Source organism: Galeopterus variegatus, unplaced genomic scaffold (assembly GCF_000696425.1).
Source record: "Galeopterus variegatus unplaced genomic scaffold, G_variegatus-3.0.2 Scaffold1974, whole genome shotgun sequence".
NCBI lineage: Eukaryota > Metazoa > Chordata > Mammalia > Dermoptera > Cynocephalidae > Galeopterus > Galeopterus variegatus.
This window is the reverse complement of record NW_007728085.1, coordinates 108,818-136,495: the sequence shown is the minus strand read 5'-3', so window position 1 is coordinate 136,495 and position 27,678 is coordinate 108,818. Positions and strand designations below refer to the sequence as shown.

Sequence of the window (27,678 nt, the reverse complement as noted above, 5' to 3'; positions counted from 1 at the left end):
CTCTGCTGTCATGAAATGTAAAATCCATTAAATGCAATGGCCCAACTAAATTTTTTATCTAAAAATTTAACATTTTTATATGAAGGAAGAGATATATAATTGATTATTTTTCATTCTCTTTTTAAAATCTATATTATCTAAAGATTATTCATTATCATTCCTCATAACAAAGACCTTTTCAGTCAAGAAAATATCTTCTAGTGGAATGTAAACAGAGAAAAGGACTAAAGTAAAAATAAAATGAGTTTCTGCTTAAGCTTTCTGTAATTTTAAATTTGTATCACATGATCCTAAATTAAAATGACCTTTCTGGAAAAACAAACAAGGAGTTAATGATATTTGTCACAAGTTTTAAAAATCACATATTTTAGTCTGGTAATGCCAGTTGTAGGAATCATAAATGCAAAGATTTGCATGAACATCTTTATAACAACAGTATTAAACTTTTTTTAAAAGCCTAAATATTTCAGAATGGAAGAAGAATAAAGCAATTACAGTTTATCCACACTATGCGGTCATTTAAAAAGTCATTTAAAAAGAAGTCTGCCAACAAATTTTAAAGTTAAATATTTACGTATAATTTTAAGTGAAAAAAGCAGAATATAAAACTATATATCCTAAGATGAACTATATTATCATATCTATATGTACAGAAAAAATTCTCATAGGAACTATAACCAACTGTCAACAGCTGTTATCTCTGGGTGAGAAAATTGGAATTTCACAATGAACATTAGAATATGCAAAAATTCTAAGGATTCTTGAAGTAAAAAAATGTATTTCACTTTAATGGCACTGTAATCACCAATTCAGAAGCTCCAAAAAGAGGAAATATCACATTTAAGTAAGTGGCTAACAACTGTGGTCTCCTACAATTAAAAATGCATTACATTATATTATAATTGGCAATATTTCCATCTTAGGACTATTCTTTCAAACCTAAATATAACTAGGAAAGTATGAAGTTTTAATTTTACACACTAAAGTCTTTTCTCAAAAGATGCTGTAAATGCCCAATTTACTATTTTAAAAATGCTCACAATTAACTAGCCACTTGAAACAGGCTTTTGATAGCAAAAATAAGTATTAAATCTCCTGCAAAAATAATTTTGAGATACTTTTGTAGATACAATAGCCAGAAATCAGAAAACTGAATTTTAGGGATCCAATTATACAAATGTTGATTTCTCAGGAAAATTTTTACAATCTAAAGCAAATTTAAAAAGCAGTGTAAGAAAGTACTTTCACCACTCTTAATCACTCCAGAGCTCATGAATAATATCACAGTACACCATGGCCTTAGGCCAAATAATAACATGCCAAATGGAAAATGGCACAAATCCATGGATTGTAAGTAATTTATCAAAAGAAAATAAAGGAAAAAATCTTTCATTACAGCAATTAAAAATACAGTTGCAGTACCAGTTTCAATGCTGAATAAATCAGTTTAGCAATTCCAGGAGTGGACAGACTATTTAAACACATTCTCCACTGGCAGCAACTTTAAATCCTTACCGTATGTTCCTTTAGTTCCTAAAAGTTTTAAATTATAAAGTGTTTTTTATCTGAGTAGCTGGATTATTACTATCACTTGAAATTTTGATGTGTGGCATTTGATGATTAGGTATCTACCAGACCTATTATATTACACAACAGCAGCCAAAAAAAACATAAATATTGCAAATAAATGTATTCATACCAACGTGCCCACACTTTAGACCATAAATTCCAGAGAAATGAAAGGTTCCTTCTAACCCAACATTAATCATTCCTCATTCCATAACTCCGTTTGGCAAATCATTTACATTAAATGAGCATATTCTACCACAGAGCTATTGGAGAACCTAAAATTAAGTTGTAAATTCAATAGTGAATTTGAAAATGTTTCAAAAAGAATTCAAAACCACATTAAGCAGCCTAAACCAGCAGCAAGTCCTTAGGAGATGTTCCTATCTCAAAGGCACTGCTTTGCAGCCTAAATTTACACAACATTTGTGTTGTATAATAAGTTAACAACTACATGCATCACTTAGCTTTTCATAACTACTTATCCCAAAACTAAGTGGCTCAAAGCAACAGGCATTTATTATTTCTGACAATTCTAAGGTTTAAATGGGTGGTTCTTCTGGTATTGGCAACCTTCAAATGGGGTGAAATAGTTTAGCTTGGTGTCACATGTCTGGTAATTGGCAGCATGATTAGACTGAGGGGATCTCAGATAGAGGACTCATCTCTCCTCCACATGCTCTCTCATTCTCCAGGAAACAGGTAAAATTTTCTTAATATAGCTATTGCAGGATTTCAAAGAGCAGCAAGTGGAAAGCAAGCCCCAAGCACTTTAAAGCCTGCTTACATCATGACTGCTAATATCACAATGGCCAAAGAAAGTTATATGGCCAAAGGTAGATCCAAATGCTGTAGAAATTAACTCCATCTCCTTTATGGTAGAAGTACCAAGTCACATGCGAAAGAGCAAACACACAGTGATAGTAAAAAATTGTGGCCATTTTTTGGCAATCTATCACATTGCAAAATGCAAAAAAATCTCTGCTCCCCGTGGTCCGTAGCCAAATAAGTTTCCATAACAGCTCATTTTGTCACTTCATAACGCATATTACCACATCAGAAAACTCTGAGAAGTTCAGCAGCAAAGAAACACGATTTTATTTAGACCAGCATTTCCCAAACTCACCTGACCACAAAATATAGTTATCAAGGAGCACAGTCACATCTAAAATGGAAAACAAATCCACTAATTTCTCCGCACATACCATTTCCACGGTCTACTCCATTGATTCAATCCCTGAATCAGTATCTTTTTAGTTTTCTTTGCTTTTTTTTTTAGTTGACAACAATTTATACTCATTAGTTAACGACAAAGAGAACTACAGATATTGAAATAGCTACAGACAATGGGGCAAAGGGTACAAAGTACGCCTGACTATCTAACAAAGCTCTAAGTTTTCAAATAACAGTAATGTTAGAGCTTTTGCAACAGTGTGACTAAGGGGACAGTGAAGTCAGCAAGATGGTAGAATAGGACTTTCCACTACTGGCCTCTTACGAAAACATCAATTTGAACAACTGTCGGACCACAAAAGTACCTTCACAAGAGCAAAGGAATCCAGGTGAGAGATTAAAGCACCTTGGCAGAGACCAAAAATAAAAAAACATGCATTGATGAGAGTGGAAAGGAAAGTTTCATGCTATATGCTTCACCCCACCCCCAAGTCCAGGGGCATAGTGCAGAGAGTTACTCTCTGTGTGGGAAAAGTATAGTGAAGTAAGCATACAACTTCACCACAGATTCCAGCACCAAGCTCAATCCAGCCCAAGGCTGGCCCCCACAGTCCCAGGTTGGATGCCCACAGACTTAGCCTCTATGCCTAGCCCAGCACCACCGTGGCCCCAGATGCCAAACCAGCCATCATAGCCCCAGGCCAACCTCAGGCTCAAGCCCATCGCTATGGTCCTAATCTCCAGGTGCATCCTAGTGCCAGGTCATCTCCATAGCTCCAAGTTCCAAGCCAGGCTCTCAGTTCCAGGCCCGCCCCTGCAACCCCAGGCTCTAGAACTACCCTACAGCCATGGGCTCCAAGATCCAGGCCCACCCCAGGGCTAAGGCTGCCACCCTCCCCCATGGACCCATGTTGCAGGCCAGCACTCACAGACCCAGATACCAGGCCCACCTACCAGCTGACCAAGGCACCAGGCCAAGCCACCCAAGGACTCCAGCAGCACACCATCCTGTAGAATCTACCAGACAGCTTGCCTTGAACTTCCAGATGGGCTGACTGATGAAGAGTTTTCCTGCAGATGTGAATCTGTAAAGACTAGAAGAATTGTCTACTTTTTAAAATGCACAACCAATAATGCAAGGCCACAAAGATCAAAAATAATAAGGAAAAAAAGACACAATCAAAGGAACAAAATAAAGCACCAGTAACCAACTCTGAAGAACTGAAAATCTACAAATAGCACCACAAAGAATTCCAAATAATCATTTTGAGGGTACCCAGTGTCACCCTCTCCCACAATGAACCAATTTACAACTATTAAAAAGCAAAGACTGTCAAACTGGGGCCACTACAGCACAGGGAAGAGGAGAAGAGACCTATGGAGTTCATGAAAACAGGAGAAGCCACGATGAGAGAAAGGACCATTCTGACCGTTTCGAGCCCTGAACATTTCAAGGCTGGCCCTAGTAAGCACAAAGAGAAAGAGCTGGCAAAAGCCACTGCTGTGCCCTTTGCATGAAGCTGCTTGGATACAACAGGGGAGAAGAGGATGTTGGTGGCCCCCAGGCCAGCAAGACCACTAACAGGGTTCCCGTGGACCCACATAGGAGTGAGGGGCCACAGACAACTGAAAAAAGGAGCCACTCAGAGGCTGGGTGAGTCATTGTGAGAAACCTGTGCATGGTCTGTCCACCCCACGGGAAGTGTTTGGAGTGTGGGGAGTGGGGGAGATGGGCCCACCAGGGGAACACAGGAGCACAACATGTACAGCTGATCTGCCCTCCAATCAGCACAGGACCACTTAATGGAGACTCGCTGGACATACAGAACTGCAGAGGTGCAGCCTGCTGAAAAGACTCAGTCCCAGACCAGAGTTTCCAGGTGTATCAGACCTCACAAGACCCAGAAGTGATTACAAGGTCAACAATTAAACCCTAGGCTGCCCAAAAAGTCTTCCCCAGAGAATCAGCAGCAAAGCCGCAATTTAGCTCAACCACAGGGCTAAAGTCCTGGTTGCCACAGGAAGTTCCTCCATTTTAGAAGTAACGAAAGGACAACAAATTAGTTCCAGCACAGACTTTAAGTGGTGGGAACAGCAAATAATCCAACACAGAACTGGAAGAAAAACAAAAAATCCACAGATCACAGACAAAGTTCTGATATTAACCAGTAAAAGTCTAACACCAACAAAGAACACCAATAAAACCTAGAAGGACCGGAAGCCTCCCAGCCTTCCTCTGGGAGCCCCCATGGACTCACAACATCCTCTCTCAATGTCCGCATCTAGCGCAGCAATGACTACCAGGCTGCCACTGGAAGTGCCCCACCCTCAGAGCTGGGGCCTCAGCCACAACCTTCCAATATCAGTAACCAGGCCAGCAATGACCACCCGGCCACCGCTGGAAATGTCCCAGATTCCCAAGCCAGGGCAGGGGGTGCCAAGGGCCTCAGCCACACCTGTCCAACATCAGCATCCAACCCAGCAATCACCACCAGGCCATCACTAGAAACGCCCTTGGACTCACAAGCCAGGGCTGTGGGGGGGCCAAGGGCCTCAGCCACACCTGTCCAACATCAGCATCCAACCCAGCAATCACCACCAGGCCATCACTAGAAACGCCCTTGGACTCACAAGCCAGGGCTGTGGGGGGGCCAAGGGCCTCAGCCACAGCCCCCAACTCAGCCATGCCCCCCTGGCATCTGCATTCAGGCCAGCAACCACCACCAGGCCACTGCTGTAAGCACCCAGAACCAGGGTGGTGGGGGGCCAAGGGCCTCAGCCACGACCTTCCACCATCAGCATCCAGGCGAGCAATGACCACCAGGCCACTGCCAGAAATGCCCCAGATTCCCAAGCCAGGGCAGGGGGTGCCAAGGGCCTCAGCCATGCCCCTTCAACGTCAGCATCCAGCACAATGCCGCTGGAAGCATCCCGAGCCCCCAAGCCAGGGTGCTGGGCAGCAAAGAGCCTCAGCCATGACAACCTGATGTCTGTATCCAGGCCACCAACAATCACCAAACCATCATTGGAAGCACCCTAGGTCCCTCCAAGTCACAGCAGTGGGGAGCCAAGGGTCTCAGCCACACCTCCCAACATCCACATCCAGCTCAGCAACAACCATCAAGCCACTGCCAGAATGATCCCAGGCTCCCAAGCTGGGGCAAGGGACTAAGGCCAAGGGCCTCCTCCACACCCCTCCAATGTCAGCATCCAGCCCAGCGACGACCACCAGACCACCACCAGAAGCACCCCTGGACTCATAAGCCAGGGCTGCAGGGGTGCCAAGGCCCTCAGCAACACCCCCCAACATCCACATCCAGCCCAGTGACAACCACCAGGCTGACACTGAAAGTGCTCCAGGCCCCTGAGCCAGGGCAGTGGGGGGCTGCAGGCTCAGCCACATCTCCCTGACGTCCACAATCAGCCCAGTGACGACCACCAAACTGACACCAGAAGTGCCCTGGACTCCCAAGCTGGGGCAGCGGGGGACCAAGGGCTTCAGCCACACTGCCCCCCAACATCCACATCTAGCCAGCAATGATCACTGAGCCAACACCGGAAGCCCCTTGGGCTCCCTTGCCAGAATAAGAGGGTTGCCATCCGTCTCGAACATGTCCCACTCTCCCACCTTTCTCTTCCTCTCATCCTATTTCCCTCCCCTTTCCCCTCTTCCCCACCCCACCAACTGCTCTGCAGCATCTTATAATGTAAAAAATAATAAATAAAAGGAAAAAAATTAAACAAAAGAAAATGAGAAATTCAAGAAAGAGATAGAAACCATAAAAAGGAACCAAACGGAAATTCTGGACCTGAAGAACACAATGACTGAACTGAAAATACAACAGAAACTTCAACAGAAGACTCAATCAAGGAGAAAAAAATAATCAGCAAAATCAAAGACAGATCCTTTGAAATTATCCACTCAAACAAAAGAAAAAGAGAATAAAAAACAGTTAACAAAAAAAGCCTATGGGACTTACAAAACACCATCAAGCAAACCAATATATACATTATGAAAGTTCCAGAAAGAGCAGAAATCTTATTTAAAAAAATACTGACAGAAAACTTTCCAAATCTGAAGAGAGAAATGAACATTTATATCCATGTAGCCCAAATATCTCAAAATAAATTAAACATAAAGAAATCTTTACCAAAACACACTATAATCAAATTCCCAAAAGTCAAAAAGACAAAAGCAACTCATCACATGCAAGAGAACCCTCTATCTATGACCAGATTTCTCAGACGAAATCTTGCAGACCAAAAGAAAGTAGTATGATACATCCTAAGCAGTGAAAGAAAAACACTGCCAACCAAAAATACCATACACAGCAAGGCAGCCTTCAGAAAATAGGGAGAGATAATGGATTTCTCAGACCAACTAAAATTGTAGGAGGTCATCACCAGTAGACTTGTCTTACAAAAAATGTTAAAGAGAATTCTTCAAATTGAAATGAAAGACTGTTAAGTAACAGGATAAAACCATATGAAAATATAAAATTCATTGTAAAAGAAAGAATACAGTCAAATTCAGAATACTATACTGATGGCACACAAGTCATTTTTAACTATAATATAAAAGTTAAAAAAGAAAAGTATTATACCTATAGCTGTAATAATTTGTTAATGAATACACAATACATAAAAGATGTAAATTGTGATATCAATAGCATAAAAGGTAGGGGGAGGAGAAATTATAGTGTAGAGTTTCTGTTTGTGGACAAAGTTAAGTTCCTATTAGCTTAAAATAGACTATTTTAACAATAAGATGTTTATATAAGCCCCATGGTAATCACACACCAAGAAAACCTGTAGTAAACACACAAAAGATAAAGAGGAAGAAATCAAAGCATACAACTACAAAAAAAGTCATCACAGCACAAAGGGAGACAGCAAGAAAGGAAGAATAAAACAAAGGAACTGTAAAACAGCAAACAACATAATGGCAGCATTATTAAGTCCTTACCTATCAATAATTCTTTAACTGTAAATGGATTAAATTCTCCAATCAAAAGACATAGGGCGGCTGAACAGATTTAAGAAAAAAAAAAAAAAGAGAGAGACCCAAAAATAAGCTACGTAAAAAAGACTTACTTCAGCTTTAAGAACACTTACAGACTATAAGTGAAGGAATGGAAAAAGATATTTCATGCAAATAGTAAAGAAAAGTGAGCAGGAGTGGCTATACTTACATCACACTAAACAGACTAAGTCAAAAACTGTTACAAGAGATAAAGAAGGTCATTATATAAAGATAAAGGGGTCAACTTACCAAGAGAATATAAAAATTATAAATATGCACTAAACACCAGAGCCCCTAATTACAAAAAAAGAAATATTAACAGAACTTAAGGGAGAAATAGACAGCAATATGATAATAGTATTTTCACTTTCAGCTATGGACAGATCATACAGACAGAAAATCAGTAGGAAAACAACAGACTTAAAGAACACAATAGACCAGAACATTCTATCCAACAGCAGCAGAATACACATTCTTTTCAAGTGCACATAAAACATTCTCCAGGATAGATCATATGTTAGACTACAAAACAAGTCTTAACAAATTTAAGATTACTGAAATCATATCAAGAACCTTTTCTGCCCACAATAGTATAAAACTAGATATCAATAACAGGAAGAAAATTGGAAAGTTCACAAAAATGTAGAAATACAACAACATTCCTGGACAACCAATGGGTCAAAAAATAAAAAAAATCAAAAGAGAAATTTTAAAAAAAAGTCTTGAGAGAAACGAAAATAGAAATACAACATACCAAAACTTACAGGATGCATCAAAAGCAGTTCTAAGAGGAAGGTTTATAGTAATAAACACCTACCTCAAGAAAAGAAAGAAATATCTCAAATAAACCACTGAGCTTTACATCTGATGGAACTAGAAAAAGAAGAAAAACTAAGCCCAGAGTTAGCAGTAGGAAGGAAATAATAAAGGTCAGAGCAGAAATAAATGAAATAGAGACTAGCAAAACAATAGAAAAAGATAATGAAATGAAGGGTGTTTTTAAAAAAATAAACAAAATTAACAAAACTTTAGCTAGACTACTAAGAAAGAAAGAGAGAAGACTAAAGTAAATAAAATCAGAAATGAAAGAGGAGACGTTACAACTGATACCACAGAAATATAAAGGATCATAGAGACAAGTATGAACAATTACTATATGCCAATAAACTGGATAACAATTATATGCCAACAAATCAGATAACCTAGAAGAAATGATTAAATTCCTAGAAACATACAACCTACCAGAAATGAACCACGAAGAAACAGAAAATATGAACAGATCAATAACAAGCAAGAAGGTGAAATCGCTAATCAAGGGCCGGCCCGTGGCTCACTCGGTAGAGTGCGGTGCTGATAACACCAAGGCCACGGGTTCGGATCCTATATAGGGATGGCCGGTTTGCTCACTGGCTGAGCATGGTGCTGACAACACCAAGCCAAGGGTTGAGATCCCCTTACCGGTCATCTTTTAAAAAAAAAAAAAAAAAAAACCTCCCAACACAGAAAATCCCAGGACCTGATTGGCTTCATTTGTAAATTTGTATTTTTTTTTTAAATTAATACCAATCCTTCTCAAACTCTTCCAAAAACTGAAGAGGAGGGAGCTCTTCCAAACTCATTTTGCAAGGTCATTGTTAACCTGGACCAAAGCCAGACAAGGATACTTTAAGAAAAGAAGTTACAGGTCAATATCCCTGGTGAACATAGATGCAAAAACCCTCAACAAAATGCTTACAAAGCAAATTCAACAGCACATTAAAAGGATTGTACACCATGATTCAGGTGGACTTATCCCTAGGATTCAAGGCTGGTTCAACATACACAAATCAATAAACATGAAACAACACATTAACAGAATAAAGGATAAAAAACACATGATCTTCTCAATAGAAGTAGAAAAAAAAAATCTGACAAAACTTAACATCCTTTAATCATAAAAACTCTCAATAAATTATGAATAAAAGGAATGTATCTCAACATAATAAAGGCCATATATGACAAACCCACAGCTAACATACTCAACACTGAAAAGCTGAAAGCCTTTCCTGTAAAATCAGGGACAAGACAAGGATGCCCACTGTTGTCACTTCTATCTGATATACTACTGGAAGTCCTAGCCAGACGACTAGGAAAGAAAAATAAAAGGCATCCAAATCTGAAAGGAAGAAACAACACTGTGTTTGCAAATGACAGGATTTTACATATAGAAAACCCTAAAGACATTACCAAAAAACTGTTCAAAATAATAAAGGAATTCAGCAAAGTGTCAGGATACAAAATCAACATACAAAAATAGTAGCATTTCTATACACTAACAACAAACTATCCAAAAAAACAAGAAAACAATCACATTTACAATAGTATAAAAAAATAATACTTAGGAAAAACTGAACCTACAAGGTAAAAGATTGTACACTAAAACCATAAAACACTGATGAAAGAACTTGAAGATGACACAAATAAATGGAACAATATCTCATGTTCATGGATCACAAGAATTAATATTCTTAAAATGTGTACACTACCCAAACATTCTACGGATTCAATGCAATCCCTATCAAAATTCCAATGGCATTTTTGACAGAAATAGAAAAAAAATTCTAAAATTCATATGAGTCAAACATGTCCCCCAACAGTTCACGTACTGGAAACTTTATCTCCATTGTAACAGTGTTAAGACTGTGGGAGGGGCTATCCTGTTAGTTCTGTTCATTAGAGCATAGCCTTGTAACACCAAGGTCAAGGGTTTGGTTCCCCATCGTGGCCAGCGGCCAAAAAATAAATAAATAAAATAGTTTTTTAAAAGGTAAAACAAAAAAAATTTTAATAGAGGGTTGGAAAGTCTATTATGGTACTTGAAAGGTGGGACCTTTAGGAGGTGATTAGATTGTGAGAACTACGCCCTCCTGAATAAATTGATACATTCATGGTGCAACAGGCATGGTTCTGATGGCTTTATAAGAAGGGCAAGTGAGAAGGTTAGCTTACTTTTGCTCAGCCCATTCTCACCATGTGACACCCTTGTCTTCACAGGACCCTGTAGAGAGTTCCCACCCAGAAGAAGGCCCTCACCAGATGTGTTCCCTGGACCTTGGATTTCCCAGCCTTCAAAACTGTAAGAAATAAATTTCATTTTTTTTATAAATCACCCAGTTTCAGGTATTCTGTTATAAGCAAGAGAAATAGACTAATACATATGGTAATACAAAAGTCACCAAACAGCCAAGGCAATCTTGAACAAAAACAACAAATCTGGAAGCATACAATACCTGATTTCAAAATATACTACAAAGCTACAGTAATCAAAACAGCATAAGATACTGGCATAAAAAATGACATATAAATAAATGGAACAAAATAGAGAGCCCAGAAATAAACCAATGCATGTACAACACTCAATTGATCTTTGATAAAGGTGCCAATAACACACAATGGGGAAAGAATAGTCTCTTCAATAAATGATGCTGGGAGAACTGAATAACCACATGTAAAACAAAACTGGCCAGTTATCTCCCACCACATACAAAAAAATCAACTCAAAATGGATTAAAGACTTAAACATGGGACCTGAAACTGTTAAACTACTAGAAGAAAACACAGGGAAAAAACTTCTTGACATTGGTCTGAGCAATAGTTTTTTGGCTATGATGCCAAAAGCACAAGCAACAAAAGCAAAAATAGATAAACGGAATTGCATCAAATTACAAAGCTTCTTCACAGCAAAGATAACAATCAACAGAGTGAATAGACAACCCATGGAATGGGAGAAAATGTTGACAAACCATATATCAGATAAGGAGTTATTATCCAAAATATAAAAGAAACTGGAACAACTCAGTAGCAAGAAATCACGTAATCTGATTAAAAGATGGGCACAAAACCTGAATAGAAGACATACATATGGCCAAAGGGTATACTATAGCTTGAATGTGTCCCCCAAAGTATAAAAAAACGTCAACACCATTACTCATCAGGGTAATGCAAATCATAACCACAACGAGATATCAACTCACACCTGTTAGAATGGCCATTAACAAAAAGAAAAGGTAACAAGTTCTGGCAAGGATATGAAGAAAAGGAAACTCTTAAGTATTGTTGGTGGGAATGTAAACTGGTACAGCCATTATGGAAAACAGTATGGAGATTCCTCAAAAAATTAAAACTACAATTACCATATGATTCACCAATCCCACTACTGGATATATACCCAAAGGAAATGAAATCTGTATCTCAAAGAGATATCTGCACTCCCATGTCACGACAGCATTATTCACAACAGCCAAGATATGAAATCAATCTAAGTATCTGTGGATAGATGAATGGATAAAGAAAATGTGATCTATATACACAGTGGAATATTATTCAGCCTTTTAATAAAAAAGGAAATCCTGTGATTTACAATAACATAGATGAACACAGGGGACATTATGCCAAGAGAAATAAGCAAGGCACAGAAAGAAAAATATTGCATGACCTCACTCATATGTGAAAACTAAAGAAGTCAAATTCACAGAAGCAAAGAGTAGAATGGTGGTTGCCAGAGGTGGTGGGGAAATGGAGAGGTGTTGGTCAAAAGGTACAAAGTTTCAATTATGCAGGATGAATAAGTTCTGGAGATCTAATGTACAGCATGGTAACTATAGTTAATAATACTGCACCGTATACTTGAAATTTGCTAAGAGAGTAGATCTTAAATGTTGTCATCCTACAAAGAAAATTATAACTATATGACGTGATGAGTATGTCAATTAGCTTGATTGTGGTAATTAGTTTACAATGTCAATGTCATTTTACATATATCAAAACATCACAGGGCCGGCCCGGTGGCACACTGCTACAGTGCGCCGCTTGGGAGTGCGGTGGCGCTCCCGCCGAGGGTTCGGATCCCACATGCAGACCGGTTCCCGCTCACTGGCTGAGCGAGGTGTGGGAGCAGCGCCGAGGGTTGCGATCCCGTTGCCGGTCCCGGTCCGGTGCGGGCGCGACACTGAGGGTTGCGATCCGTTGCCGGACACGAAAAAAGACAAAAAGGAAAAAAAAAAAAAAAAAAAAAAAACATCACATTGTTCACAGCAAATGTACACAATTTTTATTTGTCAATTACACTTCAATAAAGCTGGGGGAGAAAAGGAGACTATCTCAGAAACAAGAGGACAACCTCAAAACAGAAAAACAAATAGGGTAACATTATACAGGCAGAGGGAAAGAACAGTTACAAACTTCCATTCTTCCATCAAATCTCTCTTAACAACTGACAGCAATCTAAATTTTCCACAACCTGCAATAAGACATAGACATTTTCCATATGTGCAAGCCAATAGTGATGTCTTCTACTTCAATACAATGCAAGACACATTGCAAATTCTTTGTTTTAATGTTCATTTTCTAGAAATATTAATGCATTCAATGAAAGCTATAAGCCCATTTTTTTCCTGAGTATCAGGCCCACTTGGGTCATGGAGGACATAACAAATGACCCACACATAAAAGGTAGCTTCCGTCATCCTTATGGTGATCTGACTGAGAACTTTGCAAAGACTGTCATTAATGAACTCTATATAAAAGAACTCAATTAAACATTATGAACCACTAGTTTAGAAGATTTTTTTTATTCTAAAATTGGCCTAGTTGACATTTTCTTATACTACTAAACACTAATTTGCATACAATCCATCAACTGCACTCTTGGCCATTTATTCCAGAGAAAGGAAAATTTATGCTCATACAATACCTGTTCAGAGCAGCTTTATTTGTAATGACCAAAAGCTGGAAACAGCCCAGATGTCCCCAACAGGTGAATACTTAAACTGTAGTACATACATACCATAGAATCCTACTCAGCAATAGAAAGAAACAAACTACTGACACACACCACTTAGATGACTCTCCAGAGAATTATGCTAAGTGAAAAAAACTAATCCTAAAAGATGGCATATTGTATGATTCCATTTATATAACAGAAATATGGTAAGTGTGGCTACAAAAGGACAACATGAGGGATCTTTGCGGTGATGGAACTGTTTGGTATCTAGATTGTGGTGATAAACAAACAAACCTTTACATGTGATGAAATTGTATACAACTAAATATACACACATGCAAATGGGTGCAAGTAAAATGGGAAATCCAAATAAGATCAGTGGATTATATTAATATGAATATCCTGCTTGTGGTATTGTGCTATAGTTTTAGAAAATGTTACCACTGGAGGAAACTGGGTAAAGAATACACAGGATCTCCCTATATTATGTCTTACAACTGCACTGAATCTACAATTATCTGAATAAAAATTTCAATTAAAAAATATTTTTTTAAAAAGCTTAGCCTAGGAAATCAGTCTCCCTGGAGTCTCAGTTTCTTTCAAACTTTGATTCAAACAGTGTGGCGAGCGGTGGAGTATAAATGACTTACATTTGGGACATCAACTGCTACTTCCCTCATGGCACTGGGTCTGATGTTATTCATTCCCTTCAAGAAATCATTCAGAGTAATCTTCACCAACCCAGCCACCTTGCTATCAGGGAGTTTAGGCTGTTTCTTCAAGACTCTTCGCAAGGCACAGAGACCTGCAAAAAGAAAAGTAACACAAGATTTATCTTTTATTCCATGAATTCATACTGAGCCATCACCAATAAAACTAAGAAAAAACCCAAACCCTGTACATAATATAGCATTTGAAATATTTTGTGCTTGGGTTTGTGTTTTAGGGGTAGGGGATAGGTAGAGAAGGAGATGGAAGAATGTGGAAGACAAAGACAAAAACCCAAGGGCTCAGTTTGGGCAGTATAATATGACAAACTAATGTTAAATATGAGAAGACAGATATTACACAAATATGAAACAGAACTTACAATACAACATCCATAAATAACTGCATTCAACAAACCATAGTACCTAAGAATAAATCTAGAGAACATTATTCAAGATTTCTTCTTCACATAAAACTATAAAACTACCTTGACAAATTAAAGAAGACCTAAAATAAAATGAAGGGATCTACTATGTTCATTGATCTCAAGATGTTAACTTTCCAATTCTCCCCAAATTAATCAAAAAACTTAATTCTAATCAAAATCCAAGCCAGTTTACAGCGGGGTCTGGGAAGCTGATAACTGATTTTAAAAGTTCTATGGAAATGCAAAGAACAAAGAATAGTCAAGAAAATCTTGATGAAGAAAACAAAAGAAGTAATTGCACTTATCCTCTAGAAATTAAGACTCTTTATAAGGCTGAAATTATTAAAGAGAGAAAAGAGAATCCAGAATAAACACAAACTCTTGATATATGAAAACAGTAACAATACAGCAATTTAGAACAGATGATCATTTCAATAACTGGTGCGGGTACAACTGAATATCTGTATGGAAAAAAATGTGAATCAATTATAGATAGAAATGTGAAAGAAAAAACAATCAAGCATCTAGAATATAAGAAAAAATGTTCATGACAGTAGATGGCCAAGATTTCTTAAACAAGATACAAAAATTACTAACCACAAAGGAAAAGACTGATAAACTGAAATCATTATATTAATATAGAATAAATATATATAATTACAAATTTCTGCTCCTCAGAAGACATTACAAAAAGAGTAAAAATACAAGCCACAGAATAGGAGAAGAGGGCCGGCCCGGTGGCGCACTGCTATAGTGCGCCGCTTGGGAAGCGCAGCGGCGCTCCCGCCGAGGGTTCAGATCCCACATACAGGAGCAAAAGCCTCACAACCAAACTATATTAAGAACTCCTACAAATCATTATTTTTTTAAAAGGTAACACTATAGAAAAACTTGGGCCGGCCCGGTGGCGCACTGGAGAGTGCGCCGCTTGGGAGCGCGGCAGCGCTCCCACTGAGGGGTCGGATCCCATGTGGAGACCGGTTCCCGCTCACTGGCTGAGCGCGGTGCGGGCGCGACACTGAGGGTTGCGATCCGTTGCCGGACACCCCGGTGGCGCACTGCTATAGTGCGCCGCTTGGGAGCGCGGCAGCGCTCCCACTGAGGGGTCGGATCCCATGTGGAGACCGGTTCCCGCTCACTGGCTGAGCGCGGTGCGGGCGCGACACTGAGGGTTGCGATCCGTTGCCGGACACCCCGGTGGCGCACTGCTATAGTGCGCCGCTTGGGAGCGCGGCAGCGCTCCCACTGAGGGGTCGGATCCCATGTGGAGACCGGTTCCCGCTCACTGGCTGAGCGCGGTGCGGGCGCGACACTGAGGGTTGCGATCCTGTTACCGGTCAGTAAAAAAGACAAAAAGGAAAAAAAAAAAAAACTGAAGAGATACTGGAACAGGCATTGTTGGAAAAATTCAAAATTAATTCTTTCAGTAGCTTGTTTTGCCTTTAAAACAGAATCTGCTTATTGTATCAGCTTTACTGATAATCAACTGCTCTGCACTCCCACTTCTGTACACTGTGCTTGCTTATCACAATAGCTACATGAATGCTGAGAAACGAAACATATGACTGTACTAGCTACATGAATGCTGAGAAAGCAAAACCTAAAACCTGGAAGAGTTTGTCTATATAAACCCTGTAAGACCTAAACTAGGGACTCAGAGCTTGGAGTGCTAGCCCATCTGCGCCAGCTAGCATAATAAAATACCTGACTCTCCAACCCTCTGAGGGCTGACCGCTTCTTTGTCGAGTCCATTCCATAACAGCATGACACAAAAGAGGATATCAATTCACATATGAAAAAGTACACAATCTCAGTCACCAGGGAGCTAAAACCAGAGTGAAATACTGTTAAAAACTTATCAAATGTTGGCAAGGATGAGAAGCAACTGGAATTTTCAGTTACTGGTGGAAGAATAAATTGATAAAATGACTGCAGAAAACTTTTGGCAGTATTTATTTAAAAGAATCCTATAACCACTCCTAGATACACTCATATTGCAAACATAAATACATACATTTGTGCACCAAAAGACGTGCAACAACATGTACTGCATCGCTATTCATAATATTTATACAATGGAATACAGAAAAAAAGTGCATCACTGCTATGGAGAATAAAATGATGAAGCTCTCAAACCAAAATATGAGTCAAAGAAGAGAGCACAAAACAGGCAAACTGACCTAGTGTTAGAAACCAGGGTAGTGGTTGCCTTTTGGGTAGAGGTAGAGGGTAGTGGCTAGGAGAGGGTGAGGGAGATGTCAGGGAGCTAGTAATGCTCTATATATTGATCTGAGAGTTGGTTACATGAGTGTGTGTTCACTTTGGAAAATTCATGGATCTTACTGTTTATGAGCTTTTATGTATATATGTAACACTTCGAGAAAGAACTTTATTAAAAAATAGATATGTAAGAACTGAGGTAAAAAATAAATAAATAAAACTATAAACAAAGCCACAACACAGTAGCTGGTTAAAATAACACTGTGAGATGGCAGTTTCAGAGATTATAAACTGAAGTTTAAAATGAAATACTATTTCACCTCAAATCTAAGCACCCATATGTATACAATAAAGTTTACTAAAGCATGAACATATTAATTTTTATATAGTGAACTTTTTAATCAGAATAACTAAAACCATGATGATTTAGGAAAAGAAACCCATAAAAAAGGTTTTGGGAACTGTCTATACAGAAACCCTGATCAGTCTTGGAATCATACTAGAATATATTTACTAGGTTGACTAATGTGCAAAATATACTAGTACGAAAAATATGGATTGTATTATTTACAGACCTCACAGAGTTCTCATTTGCCAGAATATTCTATACAAATGGACATGTTTGGTATAGGAAGTGGTGTGAGTAAAGGAAAAAGAAACAGAATTTGAGGAGAGATAACAGCATTCTTTGCATCTATCACTTTGAAAATATTTTAGAAGAACAATTCTGTATCTGTATCACTTGTTAATTCAGTTACAATCTGTATTACAGCAAAGCAATTATTAAAGTATTATTATATCATGAAGTCACTGAGAAGATATATTCATTGGCCATAGGATACTCTTTCATAGGCACTCTTCTTCAATATTAATTCATCTACTCATTCATTCAAAACATTCAGTGAGAATCTCCTAGACATAATTCATTCAGCTAATGTACTGAACTCTTTCCTGCCAGCAAACACAAGAAGGCAGATAAATCTCTCATAGCACTAATAGTATAAAAGGTGAAACACATTATAAGGGGTAATTACTATAAACTGTGCCAAGTACTGTGACATGGAAAGAAGGAAGTGGCCCAAAAACACCTATCTGGGCATCCAACTCAGTTTAGGGAAGGATCAGTGACAACACAGACCCAGACAATTCTTGCTGAAATCATTTAGTACATTCCTTTATTTCACAAATGAAGAGACTAAAACATGTGTCTAGATTCGAACAGTTTGACTTGAAAAATAAGTTGATGTTAACCTGATAAAATAGGAATTGGGGCCAGATATGCAGAATATTCTAGGCAGAGGGAATAGCATACAAAAAGGCTTAGGGACAAGAATGAGCATAGCACTTTAAATTGTGAAGCCCTGTAGAATAAAAGACAAAATCCCTGTCCTCAAAGAGTTCAGTCTTATATGTATGAAAGAACACATTTTAAATAAACCTAAATCCAACTCTATTACTTTCTATGTAGATATGTGAGAAGATAAAGTATGGCAGATTGTCTGAAGGGAAAAAAAAAATATGGAAGTTTCCTGATTTGTAAAAGCTATAAAAACACAATGACAGATCCTGCCATAGGCCTTAAGATTCTTTCCCACTCTGAAGTACTATACTATGATTCTAGACTCTACAGAAATGCACCCTCTTTTACACAACAAATGCTATTCTTGAAAATAATGTGTAAGTTGAAAAACAGAATTTATATTAAATGTTAAATATATTATCAGAGCTTGCAAAAATTAAAGATCCCTGGAGCTATCACATTAATATAATCAATCTTCCATGTGTCTATGTCTGCCACTAACTCAGGAGTGACTAAATAAATCTTAGCTCTTTTGGCCATTAGTTATTTCATTTACTAAACAAAAAGTTTAAAATATATTTTCCTAATTATTTAAATTTAAATAATTTAAAATTCTAAAATGCTAAGTTTAAATTATTGGCTATCAACCATTCCTAATGAAGCCATATGGGAATCTATGCCAAGAGATTAAATTTTTAAAAACACACTTTTTAGAAACCAGAAGACAATTAACTAAAGAAGCAAAGGACACATGTACATCATCAAGGAATATAGCTTAGAGCAAGCAATCTATGATATTTCCTTTTCTTATCGAGTTTGAAGTTAACTTTTTAAAATGTAAACAAATACAGAAGCAATACTTCTATGTTCTTAAGAAACATAACTTTGAAAACAAAAAACAGGTGTAGCTAATTAAACAATAAATGTGTCATTTTGTTTTCGTTATTTTATTTTCCAATCCTCTCAAAATTTTTGAGAATGGAAAACAAGACACAATGAAGAGAAGAAAAGGCAAAATGCCTCAGGCAAGTCTAAATGTCAACACATTCTTTCCAGTGTATGACTTGTCTGCACTCAAGCTCCACTTCTGGATGAGGGCAATTATTCTGAATTCATGCTCTTCCAAACAATCTGCTTCAGAAGCAATCAACAAACATCATCTCGCCCCATGCATATGGAATCCTACAATTTTATACCCAATGCTTGCTAAATTATGATGGTATTTTTGAGACTGAAATTAAGTTCCTTCATTAGAAACTAACAATGAACTTAAACTGATCAGAGGAGTAACAATGCTTTTGAGAATTACTACGCACCCTATGGAAACTTAATTATATGAAAAAGTAACATGAAACATGGGCATCTAGATCTCAGATCTGAATTATAAAAGTTGAGCATAAAATTTTCAAGTAATATACTCATGTATATGAAGACTGAAAGCAAGCATAACAAAAATCTAAATGTCTCTTTTTAAAACGTACTTTCCTCAAAATATCAGAACTCCAGAAAATTTGTTGTATCTGAGTCTACTCTCCCTCTACACTGTGTTAAGTATAGACAACGTGGTAAGTATCACTTGATATATCACTAAGAGAGTTCCACTTCTCACTGTTCATTAAAGAAATCAAACAGAACACCCTCAAAGAACATATTGTGGTTCTCACTTCATTTATAAGTGACTGCTATAATGAACTGATCACAGGAGGCTAGTCTATTCTGAACCCACCACTTTCAAAAGTGCTTTTAAAAAAAGTAATGGCAGTATGGAAGGCACACTGGTCTCCAGAACTAAATCTTGGACCAAGGCCTATACCTCACTAACTGCCTGAGCTTGGAGTCTCTCAACCTCCGTGAAATAAAGTAATCTACTAAATTATCTGAAAGGGTATTCCAATTATAAAACATAAAAATTAATTCATTTCGCTACTCCCAGGTTTTAACAAATTTCCCTAAGAGTATAGCTTTTAATTTCAAATTTTAATATCAAATTACTTACCTATCTGGCTTATCAATCTTATTAAAATGCTGAGTTTAAAAAAAAAAAATGTTGATTAGAATACAATTCTTATGCCAAGAGAGGATGAAGATCCACAGTTAGGTAGACTAAAGCAGAGCCCATGTAAGAGAAAATAATGAAGGAATACATATTCTGGTTTTGTTTTAACCTGAGGGGTGGAGTGGCAGCAAAGGGGGAAGGCGGGCCAACTATATCCCTTTTTTATGGAAGGCATATAAACTGTAAATAGCACACTAGTGAAACTAAAAAAATAATTGACAATCACTATCTCTGCTCCTTCAACTCTCAATCACCCCTCAACTTACTGCAATCTAGTAGCCACGCACAGACCCCCATTAGAACTTCCCTCTTCCAAGGCCTCCATGACCTCCCAGGTAAGAAACTAACCACTTTATGTCATGGTGGTCTCTAACACTGTCTATCTCTGATGCACTATTTATTACATGTATGATCTTGGGAAAGTTTCTTCACCTCCTGGCATAAGTTTCCTAAACTACAAAATAAAGATAACCTTGCAGAGTTGTTGTGAGGAAGAAATGCGTTAATTCGTGTAAGGTACTGATACTCTGCAATTTCAAGTACTCAATAAGAGTTAACAATACTACATTATTTCCTCCCTGAAAAGATTCCCTCATTTCATTTGAGTTACCACCTTCTTTGAGTTCTCTTTCCATCTCTCTAGCCACTCCTCAGTCTCCTATACTAGATCTTTTTTAACAAACCAATCTTTGAGTTCTGGTATTCCCCAAGACTCTTCTCTCCTCATTAGCATTCTGAAACTTCCCTGATCATTCCCGTAACACCCAACACCCACTGTATTGTAATTGCCTGTTAAGCTGCTGCACTTCCCTGTACATCCTGAGCTCCATGAAGAGAGGATCCAAGTCTGTTTTACTCACTGAGGTAAGCCCCAGCACCTAGTGCAGTTCCTGGCTCAATAAATGTATGAATGAACTCTACTCTTTCCTAGTGATGTCATTTATTTCTATGGCTTTAGTCACCATGTAACTGCTGACAACTCCTAAGTCCCTTATCTCTAACCCAAACTTCTCCTTACCTCCAAAACCTGCAATTCAAAGTCATGCAAGTTAGACAATGCAAAGAATAACAAGAGACAGGAGGTGGGGGAACAACAGGCAGAAAGAAGGCATTTCAATAGTCCAGACATGGGATGATGATGGTTTGAACTATAGTGGTAACAATGAAAGAAGTTAAAAAAAAAATTTTTATTTTTAAGAGGTCAAATTTTATATAAATTTGAAAATGGAGCAGACAGGATTTGACAAAGGAAGAGTAAAAGAAAAAGAAATCAAGAATAACTCTTAGAAATAACTTTTATTTAGATAGACTGGTTTTATTTTTGTGACTGTTTTAATTAGAAAGAAAACCTTTCCTCAACTTTTATACTTTTATAGTCTTGGCAAAACAACCCAGAAAATTTTCCACTAGCAAAGTAAATGGTAAATGTCATTTAGAGCTTAAACAGAATCAAAAATACCACCTGTTTTTCTGAAACAAACCATTCAGCTCCAGACATTTCAAATGAATAGCAAAAGAAATATTAAAATACACTTCACTGACAAAAAAATTCCATCTCTTATATAATATCTATAATACTTATGCAGTAGGAAAAATCCCAACATCACAAATATAACATTCTATCACTATATTTCAGAATTACAAAAAAGTGGGAAATTCATTGTCTTATGACATACGATGCACAATTACTGCTTATTTATGCAGCTACAATTATAAATATATGTTCCCTTACAAAATGCATTAATTAGAATGACGATAATTACACATACATCAACTTAATTTGTATTCCCTACTTCTGTGGCTCTACTGCAGGCCTACGGTGAACTCACATGTGGGATGAGATGGGTAGGAGAGGGAGAAGACTACGACTTTGCCTATGTATGACATGACAGCTCCCAATTTCAGCAAGAAAATGTATCAAGAAGGCTATTCCAAAACAAGCTGTATCTATCTCTAGACTGCATATTTTATTGATGGGTAAGACTTTTACTGATCCAAATTCAGTAAAAATCACTACTCTAGCAAGGTCAGTGATTCTGTCAGATTTCCCTGATATCTCTAATACTAGGACAACCAAGAATACTTCAAAAAATATCGGAAATATTGCCAAAATTCAAATAAACTTCTACCAGAGAAATGCATAAATGGACATAAAACACGAAATTTTTTTTTAAAGTTTTAGTATTAGCTTTCCAGAGGCAAAGAAAGAAAAAGAGATATGAAGTGACACAAGGACCCTATACCACCACTGCCAGGCTATATTACTAAACCTCATAAGAATTCTTTATCCCTATTTAGCTGGTGAAGAAACAAACTCAAGAGGTCAAATGGCTTGCCCAATGTCTCTCAGCTGATAAAACATAATGCTAGCATTTGAAACTACAGTTCATCATAAGCTTTCCAGTAAGCCCCATTATTTCCCTGGACTTTATTTAAAAAACTGAATTTTTACAGAATCAATATTTTAATTCTAACTTAGAAAATAACATTGGCAGAATTCAGGAAATGGTCAAAAGTGTTGGAAAGAGAACCTTTCATAGGAGCTAGACTGCTGTGTACATAGTAGATGCTCCATAAATTCCTGTTAAACTGGAAGGAGTTGGGAGAGAGGACTAACGAGCTACAAATATCTCAGAACTCTGGACAAACATAAAATTTTCCATCTCAAAAAACATTACAATAATTAGATTCAGTATTGTTACTAGACCTATCTAAGTGCTAAAATGACAAAATCATTATTTAAATAAGAGTTTTAATTCTTCCTGTTCTGTGATGTTATCTTATGAAAGCCCAAGTATTTGGTATGCACATGTTGAAATGACGTGTAATCAACAGGGATACTAAAGATAAATTCTTAGAGATGCAAAGCAAAACTTCCTTTCACTCTAAACAAATGACTGAGTCCACTTCTTGAAGAAATCAAGCTCTATTTATATTCACTCTCCTGAAATGGCACAGGCAGCCTTAGAAGGATAAGTTTATAATAAATCCCTATATTTGGAAAACATTGTTGCTAAGCATCTTCTAACATTCAACAGAGTTTATATAATTCATGTCACTGCTACATAATTAACATTTCACATTTTCCAAAAAAGTGCAATATGCTTATCTATGTTGTTGATTTAAAACATTATAAATTTTGAGGGAATTAATAAAAGGCTATGCAACCAATTTATTAGAAAGGCAGCCTAATCCTAGGAGAAATACAAACACAGACATTAAATGTCAGGATGTGTTAGAGTCTAGCTGGCAAACAGCTTGTCCACTTGAGATAAAACATTTCATAATGCATCTGCTCTTTGCTTAAAAAGGTGAACCACAAAACATTAGGTCTTTGGACAAGTCACTACATATCAAATCACATTCTAGCTCATAAAATAATTACAAAGAAAAGATCACATTTGAAAATAAGTTTCACACCCAACCATCAACACTAAACATTTTATCTCCTCAGATAACAGGAGATCCAAGTATTGAAAGCAACACTAATCACTGTAGTATTTCCAACTCTCATATTTATTATGGGAATAAAGTTGAAAGATAGGGAAAATATTTAGCAAAACAAATAAAAGATTAGAAAAGTTGAGAGTAAGTACACTGCAAATGATGCAGTATCACTCTTAAAAACTATAGAATAGATTACAAACCTTCTATCCTCTGGAAAAGCAGGCACAATCTACATGTATACTACAGAGATTTTTTTATTCATCCCACAAACAATAACTTTTAGACTACAAAAACAATCAGGAAGCATAGTTCACTAAGTTTTATGAAATTCAGAATCACTTCAACTCATGCTATTGGCAGACATCGATACACAGCTTTAATTAAAAAGGCAGAACTTCCTCCACTATATGGCTGTCCAGGAAGAGGGAAAACCAGAGAGAGAACACACAAAAAGCACAAAAAACACTCAGATCCACAAATCAAAAGCAAATATTCTAGAAAAAACACGTGTGTGATTCTTATTTTTATTCCTAATTGTTCATTCTTAACTGTTTCTTTAATTATGGCTTTTCTGTCTTTCAGAATTATTTGCCATTTTTAAGTTTTATTCAGAACTATTACATATACCTGCAAAACAAACTTGGACATTCATTTTCACTTGAGTGGGAGACTTACATGATATAGTTTAGAATAGTATATTATGATCACATAAAAACTCTGGGAAGAAACTCAACACTACTAGAGGTAGTCAGAGAATTATATCCCTGAATTTAATCCAGTTATTTAAATCAGTTACAGAGAATCTTCAAAATTGGGTAGAGGCTGGCATAGACCAGTGGTTCTCAAAGTGTAGTCCTTGGAACAGCAGCACTGACATCACCTGAAAGCTTGTTAGACATGCAAATTCTTGGACCCCATGTGGACCTACTGAATCAGTTGGACAGAGCCCAGAACTATGTTTTAACAGCCTCTACAAGTGACTCTTACATATGTTTAAGTTGGAGAACAATTCACCTAAATCAATGACTCAAATGCTTGCTCACAGCAAGTGCAAGACTGGCTTTTTCAAAATCATTTGGGAAACATTATAAATCTTGATTCTAGTTCCCCACCTCCCTTACTCAATTAAGTACAAGGGAAAAACAGTTCATGGAAAAACAGAATTAAAAGATAATAAGAATCTTCCCATGAACTTTCTGAAGTTCCCTCGTATGGGGTAGGAATGTGAGTGTGAGCATAAAAAAGACGAGCAAAAGTCTGTATGTGTGTTGCTTCCCAGGTGAGCTTGATACATAATGAGGTTTAAGAAGAAATGCCCTAGGTCAATGGCTCTCACAGTGTAGTCCCGGACCTGGGGGTGGGGAGGGGGATAAAAGGAGGGAGGGGTAGAGGGGGAGGAGAAGGGAGGGAGTGAGGGAAAGAGGAAGAGAGCTAGAGCAAAAGCAAGCGAGCGAGAGAAGCGAGAGAGAGTGAGAGTGAGAGAGAGAGAAAGAGAGACAGAGAGAGAGTGTAGGAGGGCGGGAGGGAGCTGGGAGAGGAGAGACAGAGAGAGAGTGTTTGTGTGTATGCTGCTTTCCCAGGTGAGCCTGATGCATAATGAGGTTTAAGAAGCAATGCCCTAGGTCAATGGCTCTCACAGTGTGGTCCTCAGACCTGCAGCAAGAGTATCAGCATCACTTGGAAATTTAGTAGACCTTCTCAGGTACCAGTCCAGACCTACTGAACCTGAAACTCTGGGGATGGGACCCAGCATTCTGTTTTAGTAAATTCTACAAAGTTTGAGAATCTCTATGTTAAGTGATCAGTCCCAAATTAAGCATATGTGAAATGAACATGAATTCCATGAGTAAGAATAAATAATAGAAAGAGACAGACTTAACTTAGCTACCCAAAAATACATCTACTGGAGATGGTGTCTCTTACTGTCCAACCTCACAAATCTAGTCAAGGTGCCTTAACTACTCTGATACGCCAGTGGGCATTCACAAGCACTCCACTTTAGCACAGAACAAATGGTGAACAACACAAATGCCTCCTGAAAAGCATTTGTTTTAAACAAAATGTACAGTCCACAGTGAGAGCAAAAGCAAAGAAATCTGTCAGTGGGGAGGCAAAAACTGACTGGAAATGTTCAAGAAAATAGCAGCAGTTATTTAAGGCAGCCTCATTGTTCTATATTTCCTAGGATTACACGACACTTAAAACTGTTCATTGTTACTTATAAAGGTGGCAATAATTAAAGTTCTTCCCTCAGCACAAGGCAGGGATCTCTGAAGGCAACAGAGAAGAAAGAGAAAAATCTCAACAGGTGTTTAAAAACGAAACAGTCTCTCTGGCAGGACCTTGAATACCCCACTCTCAACATTGGACAGATCATCTAGGCAAAAAACCAACAGAGAAATACAAAATCTAAACAACACTTTAGACCAATTGGACTTGGCAGACATCTACGGAACATTTCATACAGCATCCACAGAATACACATTCTCTCATCATCACATGAAACATTCTCCAGGATAGAACACATGTTAGATCACAAATCAAGTCTCAACAAATTTTTAAAAACTGAAATTATTTCATGAATTTTTTCAGACCACAATGGATTAAAACTAGAAATCAATAACAAATGAAACTCTGGAAACTATAAAAATACAAGGAAATAAAACAACATTCTATTGAACAACATATGGGTCCAAGAAAAAATTACACAGGAAATTAAAAAATTTATTGAAACCAATGAAAATAATGACACAACCTACCAAAACTTGTGGAATACTGCAAAAGGAGTACTAAGAGGGAAGTTTATCACAAAAATGCTTAATTCAGAAGATGGAAAGATGGCAAATAACCTAACACTTCACCTCAAAGAACTAGAAAAACAAGAACAATCCAACCCCAAAATTAGTACAAGGAAAGAAATAATTAAGATCAGAGACTAACTAAATGAAATAGAAACCCAAAAAAGTGAACAAATTTCTGGACTTACACGAACTACCAAGTCTAAACCAAGAAGACACAGAAAATTTGAACAGACCAATAACAATCAAAGAGATTGAAGCTGTAATCAGTAGTCTCCCAACAAAGAAAAGCCCAGGACCAGATGGCTTCACTGCCAAATTCTACCAAACCTTTAAAGAAGAAGTAATACCAATTCTCTACAGTCTATTCCAAAAAATTAAAACAGAGGCCATTCTCCCAAACTCACTCTATGAGGCAAACATCACCTGATACCAAAACCAAAGATACAACAATAAAAGAAAACTACAGGCCAATATCTTTGATGAATATAGATGTAAAAATCCTCAATAAAATATTAGCAAATAGAATACAGCAACACATACATAAAATTATACACCATGATCAAGTGGGATTCATCCAAAGGATGAAAGGATGGTTCAACATACTCAAGTCAATAAATGTGATACACCACATCAACAAAATCAAAGACAAAAACCACATGATTATCTCAGTAGACATTGAAAAAGCATTTGACAAAATTCAACATTTCATGATTAAAAACTCTCTATAAATTGGGTCTAGAAGGAAAGTATCTCAACACTATTAAAGCCATATATAACAAACTCACTGCCAATATCATTCTGAATGGGGAAAAGTTGAAAGCTTTTTCCTTAAGAACAGGAACAAGACAAGGATGCCCATTCTTGCCACTCCTATTCAACATAGTGTTGGAAGTACTAGCCAGAGCCACCACGGAAGAGAAGGAAATAAAGGTCATCCAGATTGGAAAAGATGAAGTCAAACTGTCCCTGTTTGCAGATGATACAATCCTATATAGAGAACAGACTAAAGACTCTACAAAAAAACTCTAATAGTTGATAAATGATTTCAGCAAAGTTGCAGAATACAAAATCAACATACAAAAATCCTAACATTCATATGAGACAACAAAACACCCTGAATAGCCAAAGCTATACTGAGTTAAAAAAAATAAAGCTGGAGGCATAACACTACTGACTTCAAACTATACTACAAAGCT

At 37.4% G+C, this 27,678-nt stretch overlaps 1 protein-coding gene across 2 annotated transcripts in view; it reads right to left on the bottom strand.

The window, feature by feature from the left end:
* SPATA5 (spermatogenesis associated 5) overlaps positions 1-27,678 on the bottom strand; it is a 70,455-nt gene that overhangs the window by 18,679 nt on the left and 24,098 nt on the right. Inside the window, exons 10-11 of one of the 2 annotated variants that reach the window (XM_008579892.1) lie at positions 14,174-14,328; positions 12,846-13,040 (exon numbers count right to left, since the gene is read on the bottom strand). In XM_008579892.1, coding sequence (XP_008578114.1) covers positions 12,996-13,040; positions 14,174-14,328 — 200 coding nt within the window. In that variant the 3' untranslated portion in view covers positions 12,846-12,995. Of the gene's footprint in view, positions 1-12,845; positions 13,041-14,173; positions 14,329-27,678 lie in introns of those variants that run through there. The other variant, XM_008579891.1, reaches the window with a different exon arrangement.